We start from the raw sequence: 12471 nt of genomic DNA, 5'->3' as shown, positions 1-12471 counted from the left end.
AGAGACTAAAATGGATTTATCCAGACAACCACTCATCCCTTTATCGTGTACTCATGGATATCAATATGCTTTGTGGGGCACCTAACTCATTCAATCTGCAGATACTGTATAGAGTTAATTTGTTTCTCCATTCTTACTTTCTTCTTACAATCTTCCTTCATTGAAGTTATACCCTTGACATTTATCTGCAAATACTTATTTTGAGGATTCAAACAAGGACCACTGGTACTTTTGAGCTTACTGCAGAGAATCCCCCCCAATATCTTCTACCACTGTAATCTCTCTCATAAAAGGAAGCTAACTAAGATTGTAAAACCTAATGAAGGGGGGCAGCTAGGTGGCGCAGTGGATAGAGCACCGGCCCTGGATTCAGGAGTACCTGAGTTCAAATCCGGCCTTGGACACTTGACACTTACTAGCTGTGTGACCCTGGGCAAGTCACTTAACCCCCATTGCCCCGCAAAAAACAAACAAACAAACAAAAAACCTAATGAAGGAAGGCTACTGGCATCCTGGTTATTACATAAATAAAAAAATTTTTTTAAACCCCATCCACCAAAAACCCAAACTACCTGCAAAATGCCCTACTTCTTTATCTATAATTCAATGCTGCTTTCTCAATAGTGGAAATAACTCTGAATTTGGAATTGGAAGACCAAGGTTCAAATCCCAATTCTGCAATTTGCTGCCTTTTGTGATGCAACCTGAACCTTTTGGGAGCTAAATGTCCTCATCTGTAAAACGGTAGGGATGGGAGAGGGAGATTTCCAGTCCTTTCACTTTTTTTCTAGATCTATGAATTTAAGGCATCAATTTGAGTTCACACATGAAGATGTGGGCCATTACCTACTTTGAGACTAGTTCACACATCTCTCAGAAAAGTAGAAAACCTGAACCTCTTGAAAGGGCCCTTGGAGAAACTGATCACGCAAAATTTTTAATCAAAGTAAGCAATGACAGGTTTATTTAAAATTTCCAGTAGAGAAGACCCACTAGTTTGGGAATAAAAGTACTCAAAGTACTACAGCTTAAGTGAATATAAAAGATTAGCAGAAAAAAAAAATAAAACCAAACATAGTACAAAAAAAAACCACCTTGAAAATAAAAATAATTTTAAAGTTTGAAAGGGATTCAAAACAGGGGTGTTCTTTTAAATCCTCCAAACATTTAAACAGTGACTAGGTTTGGCAAAATAATGCATTTATAGATTAAAGCCAACTTGTTAACGTAAACTATGCAAAAATGCTCAGTCCATCCAAGCTCATTGTACAATGTTTTGAAGAAGAATCCATCTCCTGACTGGTAATTGGTTATTTTTTTCCCCAAAGATACATGGATTACTCAGTTGCATAACTGCTTATTTAGGGGGCAATGCAAAAAAAAAAAAAAAGGTTTAAAAGTAGGATAAAGTTACTATAAAAATTAAATGAAATGCACATTAAAAGTTCAGATATCAGTCTGTTTCTTTAAACTAAGAAACTGGGTTTACAGTATGGTCTACATTTTCAGTTGCCACATTCCCCTCCCCTCCCCCACCTCCCCCCTACCCCAAATACTCCTAAAATCCTCTAGTCTAATCAATTCTAAACTTCCAAATACACTGTACATACACATTTAGCAGAGAGCAGATGCTAACATTATTGTGACAGCAGTGTGGTCAGCCCACAAATTTTAGAAAGACTATTACACATTATATCATCGAGATTAACCTTTACTTTAAAAAAACAAACAAACAAGGGGGAAAAAAAACAACCCAGGAACTCTTTACTAAACAAATAAGTTTAAAAAAATATTGTGAAAAGCCCATAAAAAGGAGACTCTCATCATGGGCTCCCAACAGGATAAAAAACACGCTTCAGAGAGGCTTCAGAGAGACTAACGGCTTAATGCTAAACACCTGTCAAACAATGCCCTGGAAAGTGCCAAATACAAAAGGATCTCTTAAGGAACACGTGTCCCTCGGACGAATTGTCCCTCATTTGGCCAATTCTTCTTGAGCGATACACAAAACCCCACTGGAAGATTTGCATCCAGTCGACTTTACAAGAGAATGTTTCAATGTAAACGAAATGAGTTCTTGATACCGACAGTATGTTACAACGGTTTTAGGTTTTGAATCCAACAGTTGGTCACAGAGGTCAAGTATGATCAAGGCTCCTTTTTAGCCTGTTGTCAGTCTGTCAATGTGTCTGACTCATACATCCTTCAAGTACATGCAAGGCCCAAGAGTTCCAAAAGAGGCAGAATCCTGGGAATTGGGGGAGGGGGGAAGCGAAGTGGGGAGCATTTATGACACGGATGAAATAGGATTATGAGGTGAGCCCATCTGAGTAAGAACTTTATCCAACCACTGGAGAGGGCCATGTAGGTGGATCTCGATCCAGCAGGGAGTGCTGGTCACATCTTGCCGGTGGTATTCTGCTCCCCAGCCCTGAAAACAAAACAGAGTACACATCAGTCACCCATTCAGGTGTCCTGAACTATCTGAGCTTCCTACAGGCTGATGCTGAGTACTTGGCCACAGGAGCAAAAGAAAGCAAGAGGATGCCCCAGGAACCACATGAAATGGTTAATTAAAACAGCAAGTCAGTCAACAAGCACTTATTAAATGTTTACTAAGTACCATGGCACTGCCCTAAACATAGGAAAATACAAAGGTGAAAAAATACTGTTCTTACCCTCAAGGAATGAGTCAACATGTAAATAATTATGTAAGTACAAAGATATACAGAGAATAAATGAGAGGTAACCTCAGTGGGAAGGGGAATGGAGGAGAGACAGGAAAGGTCTCCTGTAGAAAGCAGGATTTGAGCTAAGGTTCAAAGGGAGCCAAGCAAACTATGAGGAGGTCAAGAGGCAGAGAGCATTTCAGGCATGGAGACAGGCAGTGTGAAGACACAGAGAGGGGAGGTAGAATTGTTTGAGCAACAATTCGGGATTTTCTTCCATTTCCTTCTCCAGTGAAATTAAGGCAAACAGAGGTTAAGTGACTTGCCCAGGGTCACACAGCTAGTGAGTATCTAAGTCAGGATGTGAACTCAGATCTTCCCGGTGCCCAGGCACTATAGCGCTCTATCCACTGAGCTACCTAGTCACCTCTCAATTTTTCCTTACAGCATTTTCAAAATGAAGCACAATTTTATGCTTTCACCAATAAACAGTTAAGGGTCCAGCAACCGCTGACATAGGAATGTCCCACACAATGAAAGGCTCAGGTTTTGCCAAAAGACCTATTTGTCACCGATGTTGAGAGTTCCTGACTTTTAACTCCCTCGAATTAAGTGTACCCTGTAATTCTTCTCTCCCAAAAGTCTTGTTCTTCACTTCCCCCTCAATTGTTCTTCTTTATCACGGACAAAGAAATTGTCTTACTGGTTCTATAGGATCCATTCAAGGGCTAGAACACATTCATACAAGAACAGAGATGGTAGCTCCCTAAAATGTATCTCCTCAAGGCTTTTCTACCTCACCTTGGAGGTGCTGCAGTACAGAGGAAGAGGAAAAGGCTGGGAGTCCGAGGACCTGGGTTCACATTGAGTCCCTATTAATTACTACCTGTCTGATACCAGGCAAGACACTCAATCTCTTTCTCTCGGGGGCATTAACTAACTTGTCTATTAAAAGGGAGTAGTTAGATTGCCTCTTTTAAAAGACACCCTCTGGCTCTAAATATATGACCTCTCAACCTACACACACACACACACACACACACACACACACACACACACACACACACACACACACACACACACACACACCCCTCTTTGTCCCAACAATTCCAGCTCACTAGCTTCTTTCACCCCTGGCTGGTCATTTCAGCAGCAATGACTTTCTGATCAGCTCCTGTGGAAGGATGCTTCTCAAGGAGGCTTGCAAAGACTGCCAAAACCTCCAGGAGAAGCCCTCTTCAATTCTCTCTCTATTGGAGATGCCAGGGTAACTGATAATGCTACCTCATGCCATGCCTTGGAACCCCAGCTTTCTAGTATTCTCACAGTGCTGGAAAGAAAAGCAGCGGCAGCCTCCCCACGCAGGTTCCCACCCCTATCACGTTACTAAATTGGCAAAACTGACATCAGGGTGATGGTCTTCGAGGGGGGTTCTTTAGGTGGATTGCAGGTAGACTCAAAAGGATTTGGATTTTTTTTTTTTTGCGGGGCAATTGGGGTTAAGTGACTTGCCCAGGGTCACACAGCTAGTAAGTGTTAAGTGTCTGAGGCCAGATTTGAACTCAGGTCCTCCTGACTCCAGGGCCGGTGCTCTATCCACTGTGCCACCTAACTGCCCCTGATTTGGATTTTTTTTAAAGCTCTTGGTTCAAAGGCAGATAGCACCAGGTGATATGTGGGATTAAGTTTTGCAGAAGTGCTTCCCTCTTATTTCATTTTGGGCTTTTTTTTTGCTATATAAGTGATGGCTCCCTGTGCAAGGGGGAGGTGTGGGGGGAAGCATGTTTTTGGAAACAAATGTTACATTAAAAAAATTTAAAGTATCAATTTAAAAAAATTTAAACTGCAAAACAAGTTTATATGTTGTCATCTTGACTCTATATTAAAGCACCAAAATGGGCATTTTAAAAAACTATCATCTAACGGGGGCAGCTAGGTGGCGCAGTGGATAAAGCACTGGCCCTGGGTTCAGGAGGACCTGAGTTCAAATCCAGCTTCAGACACTTGACACTTACTAGCTGTGTGGCCCTGGGCAAGTCACTTAACCTTCATTGCCCGGGGGAAAAAACCAACCAACCAACCAACCAACCAAACAAACAAACAAAAAAAACAAGATACTTCAGGAAAGTTATTCTTCCCCCTGTAGTAAGAGGGTATAGTATGAGTCTAACCAAACAGAAACTAGACAATGAACATGGAGTGACAAGAGCTGGGCTTCTGGCTCTGTCTGTGACACTTACTGTGTGACCCCTGGTCATTTAAATTCTATGAGCCAGGGGCAGCTAGGTGGAACAGTGGATAAAGCACTGGCCCTGGATTCAGGAGGACCTGAGTTCAAATCTGACCTGAGACACTCAACACTTACTAGCTGTGTGACCCTGGGCAAGTCATTGCCCTACCCCCCCCCCCAAAGATTAAATTCTATGAGCCTCAGTTACTTGATCTGTAAAATGGGGATTATGATGACCAGCACTATGCTTCACAAGGTTCTAGTGAGAAAGGGCTGTGTTAACTTTAAAGAGATGGAAATAAATGTGCATAATTATTATTAGGACCAAAATATCAGTTTCCAAAAGGGAAGGAGGAAAACTGCCCTGGTTACTTTTGTTATCATCTGGGGATTAGCTATTCTTCACAATACCAATAGGGCCTCTCCTTAGTCATCATCCTATTAGGAGACATTAAGACCACAAGAGTTGTCACCAAAGGCTTGTCAAGTGGTTCAGCATCAGAAAAGGATAGGATTTTATCAGTAGAAACAAAAGCCATTATCTATCAGCATTATCCTTCTACCCCGAGGGCCACAAGACCCTTTCTGGCTAATTTGTAGCTGAAACCTTCCATACGTGTTGGCCCCCAGTAGAGTCAGTTCCTTGGGAACTAGTTTTCTTATCCCCAGCATTTACAACAATGCTTTGTCCGTAAGAAGCACCTAATAAATGCTTCTCCCCCCATTTCATTTAATTTTATTTCATTCATTCATAAATTCATGCTATAAAATCCGGTTTTGCTTGGTTAAATACTCAATGTGAAAAAAAAAAACCAAAATTGACATGGTTTTTGGTTTACATTTTTTTTTATACAACCAATGCCAATTCAGAGTAATAAAGTTATGTCTTTCCAAACTGAGTCTTCAGAATAATATCCTTAGAGAAATCACACAATTTTAGAGCTGAAATGGAGGTCACATAAAAACTCAGCTTTGGCAAGAATGCTGAATTTTGAGGTTCTGTTACTTATTCCCTGCATAATCTGCCCCCCTCCAGTAAGCAAACATCTGTTTCCATATCTGCATAATTACAGGGTAGTGGCTAGATAGAGGATCTGTACAGACACTTCTAGATCTAAATCTTATCCAAAAGCCTATGAGAAAAAAAAAAAGCACCTCCTTTTCAAGGCCAGAGACATAAAGTGATTTGCCCAAGGTAACAGGAGCAGCTGATTTGCATATGGAGGGATTTTCCACTTGGGGATCTGCCCACACTGATAAAAATAACAGGTTGGGATGAAAATGTTTTAACAAAGCATAGAATTCTCCAAAAAATGTACATGAAATGCAGAGCCAAAATAGTACTTAATACTCATCAAAAATAAATTAGTACAGGGGGCAGCTAGGTGGCACAGTGGATAGAGCACCGGCCCTGGATTCAGGAGGACCTGAGTTCAAATCTGGCCTCAGACACTTATCACTTACTAGCTGTGTGACCCTGGGCAAGTCAATTGCCTCACCAAAAAAAAAAAAAATTAGTACAGTCTTAAGGGAGCAACACTGCACCGACATATTTAGTGGTCACCCACCTCTGAAAACCTCAACATCGAGATCCCTTGGAAAAGGAAGATTATGCCCATGTGCATGCATAAACAGAAAGAAAACAAGGGGCAGTCTGACAGAAGCCAGTCTGAGAAAGACAAGTAAAGTTACAGCCTACATGTAGAAGTCACTAACTGGTTGGTTCCAGATTCTCTTTCAAGAGAAAGCACACGAAGATTTAGAGATCCAAGGTATCAAGAAACTGCTTCTAAATGGCCAGAGAACAGGGGGGAAAATGAGAGAGAATGCCCTCTGCCTCACTTGAGAAAGGCTTCCTTACTGGCAAGGTAATTAACAAATAGTTCTCCAAATCATCTCCAGAAATAAATACCATTCAGAACAGGTTTAACAACAAGTGGGGTAAAGCTTCTGAAGACAGGACATCAAAGGCTATGGGCCAGGCCGGGGCCCCACCCAGGTGTATAATTAGGCAGAGAGGTTTCCCAAAGTAACAGAGAGCAGGCTGCCTTCTTCAATTTTCTTGATGCATCTGCCTCCCAGGGAATTAATTCAGGGATAAGAAGTCATTTTGCCTATAATCTGCTACCAAATCATGAAGAAACCTCAACTAGCATTTAAATACCCATTTAAAAACTGCTCTTAGAATCAAGAAAATGGGGTGGAAGTACCCCAACTTGGACATGCACACACAAACCTGAGGCCAAGGCAAGTCACAACCTTTCAGTGCCCCCAGGGGATTCCTTAAGAGTGCATCCTACAGAGTGACCAGAAACAGTAGGAGTTCCCACAGGGGCAGCGCCCCACACTAATAAAATCCCAGGTTCAGACACCCCCAAAATTCAATGCCTCTTCGAATTTTTATTTCCTGATGTCACACTTACTAAAATAAATTACTGCATAACCCTTTCCCACCTCAACCTCATGGCTAAGGGCATGAAGCATACTACTATTTGAAAGGTAAGTGGAGCACGGAACCTGTCAATAGTTATTGAAAATTATGATGACCTTAAAAAATAAGTCTGGATTTTTAAGAGATTTTTAAAAAAAACCAGAAAACAAATGAAGTCATTTATTTATCCCTGAAACCAAGATGTCAGTGTTATCTTTAGAGAAAATGCTTATGAGAGAAATAAGAAAACAAGGAGGGAGGTCTAGAGAACGAATTCCATCATAATTTATATATTCTGATCCAAACAGGCCTTCTACTGCACAGCATCAGCCTAGCACACAGGGTACTCCATCCTACCAGAGTATGGAGTTTATTGAGCCTTCACCTTCTCAACACTTTTAACATGAATACTTAACATGATAAGAAATGCTTCCATCATTTACACCTCTGAAAACTACCTCTATAAGTCAAAACGTGTTGGGGAGAAACTGTTAAAGATTCTGACCTTAAAGACAGACCTTTAAAATTATGAACAAGGGGCAGCTAGGTGGTGCAGTGGATAAAGCACCAGCCCTGGATTCAGGAGGACCTGAATTCAAATCCAGCCTTAGACACTTGACACTTACTAGCTGTGTGACCCTGGGCAAGTCACTTAACCCCCACTACCCTGCCCACCCCCCCGCCAAAAAAATTATGAACAAGGACTAAACTTTTGTTTGTTTTTGTTTTTTAAAGTATCCTACCATGGGGAGAATTAGATTTCTACAAAATAGCTAAATGAAATTGACAGGGGCTGAAGATCATCTCCAGATATGCAGATATGGAGACAGAGATAGATAGATGGATAGATAGATGGATGGATAGATAGACAGATGGATAGACAGACAGACAGACAGACAGACAGACAGACAGATAGATAGATAGATAGATAGATAGATAGATAGATAGATAGATAGATAGATAGATAGATAGATAGATAGACAGACAGACAGACGGACAGATAGATAGATAGATAGATAGATAGATAGATAGATAGATAGATAGATAGATAGATAGATAGATAGATGGATGGCTGTGTGTATTTATATATGCTTGTATAGAAAGTCATGTATGGGTAACATTTATATCCACATGGAGAACTCCCGGGAGGGGGCTGCCCACCTTCACAAAGCTCATCCTGATCGTGCACATCTTTGTGAGTTCATAGACTGTCTCAAAGCCGTGGTTGACTGACTGGGCCAGCAGCTGAGCAAACTCCTGGTTGTTGAAGATCTTGAGGCTGCAGCCACTGGGGATCTTGCACACGGTGGTGGGATGAAAACCGTGGTGGTAGTTGCAGTTGCGGCTCTGAACAAAGATGCTACTGTCACTCAGGCACTCCGCATAGACTTCTCCTCCAACATAATACAGGTGAACACCTGAAAGAGAAGCAAGAATCAGCAGAGCAAGGACTGGGAGAGTGGAGAGCAGAGACACTGTGCAGATGAGGTTCAGGGGAGAGAAACAAAAATCTGAGTGAATGGGCCAGGGAATAGAAAATGAAAACGTGCTTCCCTTCTCTTCACCTACATCAGCAGGAGGGCAGAATAGCATGTGTACATGGCCAATGAATATCTCGTTTTCTTTTTATTAAGGGGAAGGGAATAAGCATGTAGTAATGTGCCAGTTACTGTGCTAAGCATTTTTTTTTTGGTACAAATATTATCTCCTTGTGCATCCCCACAACAATCCTGGGAGGTGGGTGCTACTATCACCTGCATTTTATAGTTGAGGAAACAGGCAAATAGGCTGTGACTTGCCCAGGGACATACTAATGTCTGAATCCAGATGTAAACTGACCAGCATTACGGCCACTGCCCCACCAGCTGTCTCTTTATATAAGGGAGGAGTCACTTCTTGCAAAGGAGTGGAATTTGGGAGAGAGACAGAGAGAGAGGAGCAATATCCAGAAAGCACAGGGACCTAAAAGCAGAAAGCATCAACAGAAACTTTTCTTTTTAAAGAAGCCGTGAAGAGACATATTATTTTAGTTTAAAAACAGCAGCTCACACCTTGTTCATAAGTAGTAGTAATGGGGGCAGCTAGGTGGCGCAGTGCATAGAGCACCAGCCCTGGATTCAGGAGGACCTGAGTTCAAATCCGGCCTCAGACACTTAACAATTACTAGCTGTGTGACCCTGAGCAAGTCACTTAACCCCAATTGCTTCACCAAAAAAAAACCATAAGTAGTAGTAGTAATGTTATTTATATAGTGCTTTAAGGTTTACAAAGTGCTTTATCTCATTTGGTCCTCACAACAGGCATGTACTGTTATTAACCTCCTGATTATTAATCTTCCTGATTCCAGGCCTGGTACTCTATCTATTGCACCTTCTAGTTGCCCCTAGCTGCCTGTAAAAAAGGATAATTTTTCCAAAAAAGATACAACTGATGCCAAACTAAAAGTATTTAGGAGTATCATTAAATTAATAAATATATAAATGCCTGCAAGCACATTATCTAGTGTTGGACAAATGGATGCAAAGCTTATTAGTTATGGCAACCAAATGTCAATCTTGGTGTGGCTGCATCACCCTCTTAGAAAATGTTATATTATCCCCATCCTTCATTTTTATGGAATACCCAACACAGGAGCATTTCTACTCAACAAGTACTTATTTTGAAGGAACATCTCATACTTTCCATCCCTCCCCCACCCACAATGACTAAGGTGACTTTCAGCAGCCCTTGGCTGGCAGCTCTGCTGCATGTGTGTATGTGTGTGCATATGTGTTTACATGTGTGTGTGCGTGTGTGTGTGCATGTTGGAAATCGAGGTATTATTTGGGAGAGACAGAGTAGTTGAGAAACCAGAGAGGCCCAGGTGAAGGAAGTGCTGATGAATGAAAGCCACACTGATACCCGGTCAGGAAAAGCTTTTCTGACCTAGGGAGAAAAAATGATTCACACTGGATGAAAACTGATCTCCCTGAGCCCACCACCTGCTTCGCACACCTTCCTGTGAGAGCTCTGGTCCCAGCAGCATTAAGAAACTGATCTAACTCTGCTTTGAAAGTAAGCACATGACATTTTTTTTTCCCCAAAAAAAAGGAGAAAAGAAAAAAAAAGAAGGCTGGGGAAACATTTTGAGAGATCTGACCCCACACCTGTGTCAGGATGAATGAAAGGAGATTAATTTAAATAGGCTGCCCTGTAAATAGTCCTCAATCCAAGGTGTCTAGAAGTGAGTCATGCCCGTAGTTAACCAGAATCGGCTTAATTCAAGCAAAGGCCATTATTATGGTAGAAGAACCACTGGGTGTATAAGGTCAGTGGGGCCTGCAGGAATATTCACATGCCCATTTTCTGCAAAACTGCTAGAAAGTAGTATGGGTAGAAGACCACTTCTGGGCCTGAGACTAGAAAACAGACCCAATTTTTTAGGGCTACTTTTCAAGGGAACTTAAATGAGGGTCTTTTGCTAAGCCTCTAGAATCACCTAATCCAATCCCCTCAGTTGTACAAATAAGAATTCCCATTGAACAAATAAATGCCAGGCCCATCAGTAAGCACCACACAGGGGCTTCTGTGGGGTGCGTTATTGGTGCCGGGCAAATGGAGATTAGAGAGAGCATTCCTGGTCTGGGATCCAAAATTCCCTACAAGGTAGATGAAACCAAAGCTTAAACTAGAATGTGGGAAAACATCTGCAGCTCACACCTGATGTACTAAGAGTGAACTCTTGCATGTATTTTAATCAACTGATTTGACAGAACTCTGAAGTACAGAACCATCTGTTTCAATTAAGGGTAGGGAATGGGGAAGGAACAGGATGCTGTTCTCAGTCTAAATAGATTTTACTTATTTAAAAAATTAATGCTTGAAATAAAAGGGACAAAAGGAGATTCACTGTGAGAGAGCCTTCAGGCTTCTAGCAAGCATTTGTTCAAGTAACAGCCATTATCTTAAAAAATCTGGTGAAGTCCCAACCTTTTGACCCTCTCCTTAGATCACTGCTCCAAGGGACGCGGGGCTAAGCTCGTGGGGAAGGCCATGTTTTCCAACCACTCTATTCCAGTTTTTGGGAAGTTGGTCTAAATACAGCTATCACAGCATGAATTTAAATGACGTTTTAGAAAAAACTGAGTAGTTGTGAATGACCTAATTAGAATCCTCTCTTCCTCAACCCACCCTAACCCTCCACACAGCTTCACCAGTTTGTACTGGGAGGGTAGGGCTAGAACTATAGGGTCCTCGATCCCCAAAATTCTCTCTACTTAAACAGACTGGTAGGCCCCTTGCTTGACAGATAAGGAACTAAGAGGCCCACTGAGGTGAAGTAATTTGCCCTGGGTCACAGGTAGGAAGTAGCAGTGCTGGGATTTGAACTCATGCTTGCCAGACTCTCAAAGTTAGCAGTTTTCCAGTGTACCCTGCAACACTCCTGGGTCATAATCTTGACAGTTGCTTGGGGCAATAAGGTTATTATTATGTATTAGAGAATCACTTGGACCCTAGGTATGTCTCACTTCAAGGCCCACTCTCTCTCTCTCTCTCTTTTTGCAGGGCAATGGGGGTTAAGTGACTTACCCAGGGTTATACAGCTAGTAAGTGTCAAGTGTCTGAGGCTGGATTTGAACTCAGGTACTCCTGAATCCAGGGCCGGTGCTTTATCCACTGCTCCACCTAGCTGCCCCAAGGCCCACTCTTTATCCACAAGGCCACACATAGTATTTCAATTTAAAATCAGACCTGGGTTCAAATCCCACCTATTTCACTTACTAGCTTTGTGTGTTTAGGCAAATCATGTCACCCATTAAGGCCTCAGCTCCCTCAACTACAAAACAAGGAAACAGACTCTGCACAACTTCTAACACTGTTGGTATTGTATGTAACCAAACTCCAAAAGGGCAGGTAGGGGGCACAGTAGATGGAACAGTAGGCCGGGAGTCAAGAAGACTCACCTTCCCAGGTTAAAATCTGGCCTCAGATATTTACTAGCTGAGTGACCCTGGGCAAGTCACTTCACCCTATTTACCTCAGTTTCCTCATCTGTAAAAGGAGCTAGAGAAGGAAATGGCAACCCGCCCAAGTATCTTTGCCATGAAAACCCCAAATAGGACCAGGGATCCAGGGATGAGATCCAAAATTCTTTAAAAGGT

General features: G+C 41.9%; 1 protein-coding gene across 3 annotated transcripts in view; it reads right to left on the bottom strand.

Moving 5' to 3' along the window:
- Positions 1 to 1547: 1547 nt before the first annotated feature.
- The window catches only part of SMAD1 (SMAD family member 1), a 93373-nt gene continuing 82449 nt past the window's right edge, over positions 1548 to 12471 (bottom strand). For all 3 annotated transcript variants that reach the window (XM_043973494.1, XM_043973496.1, XM_043973495.1), the window contains 2 exons: positions 8492 to 8748; positions 1548 to 2431 (listed from right to left, as the gene is read on the bottom strand). In XM_043973494.1, coding sequence (XP_043829429.1) covers positions 2288 to 2431; positions 8492 to 8748 — 401 coding nt within the window. In that variant the 3' untranslated portion in view covers positions 1548 to 2287. The remainder of the gene's footprint in view (positions 2432 to 8491; positions 8749 to 12471) is intronic.

The sequence above is a fragment of the Dromiciops gliroides genome, chromosome 6 (assembly GCF_019393635.1).
Source record: "Dromiciops gliroides isolate mDroGli1 chromosome 6, mDroGli1.pri, whole genome shotgun sequence".
Taxonomy (NCBI): Eukaryota; Metazoa; Chordata; class Mammalia; order Microbiotheria; family Microbiotheriidae; genus Dromiciops; species Dromiciops gliroides.
The sequence above is the reverse complement of the archived record's forward strand: the minus strand, read 5'-3'. Positions and strand labels throughout refer to the sequence as shown.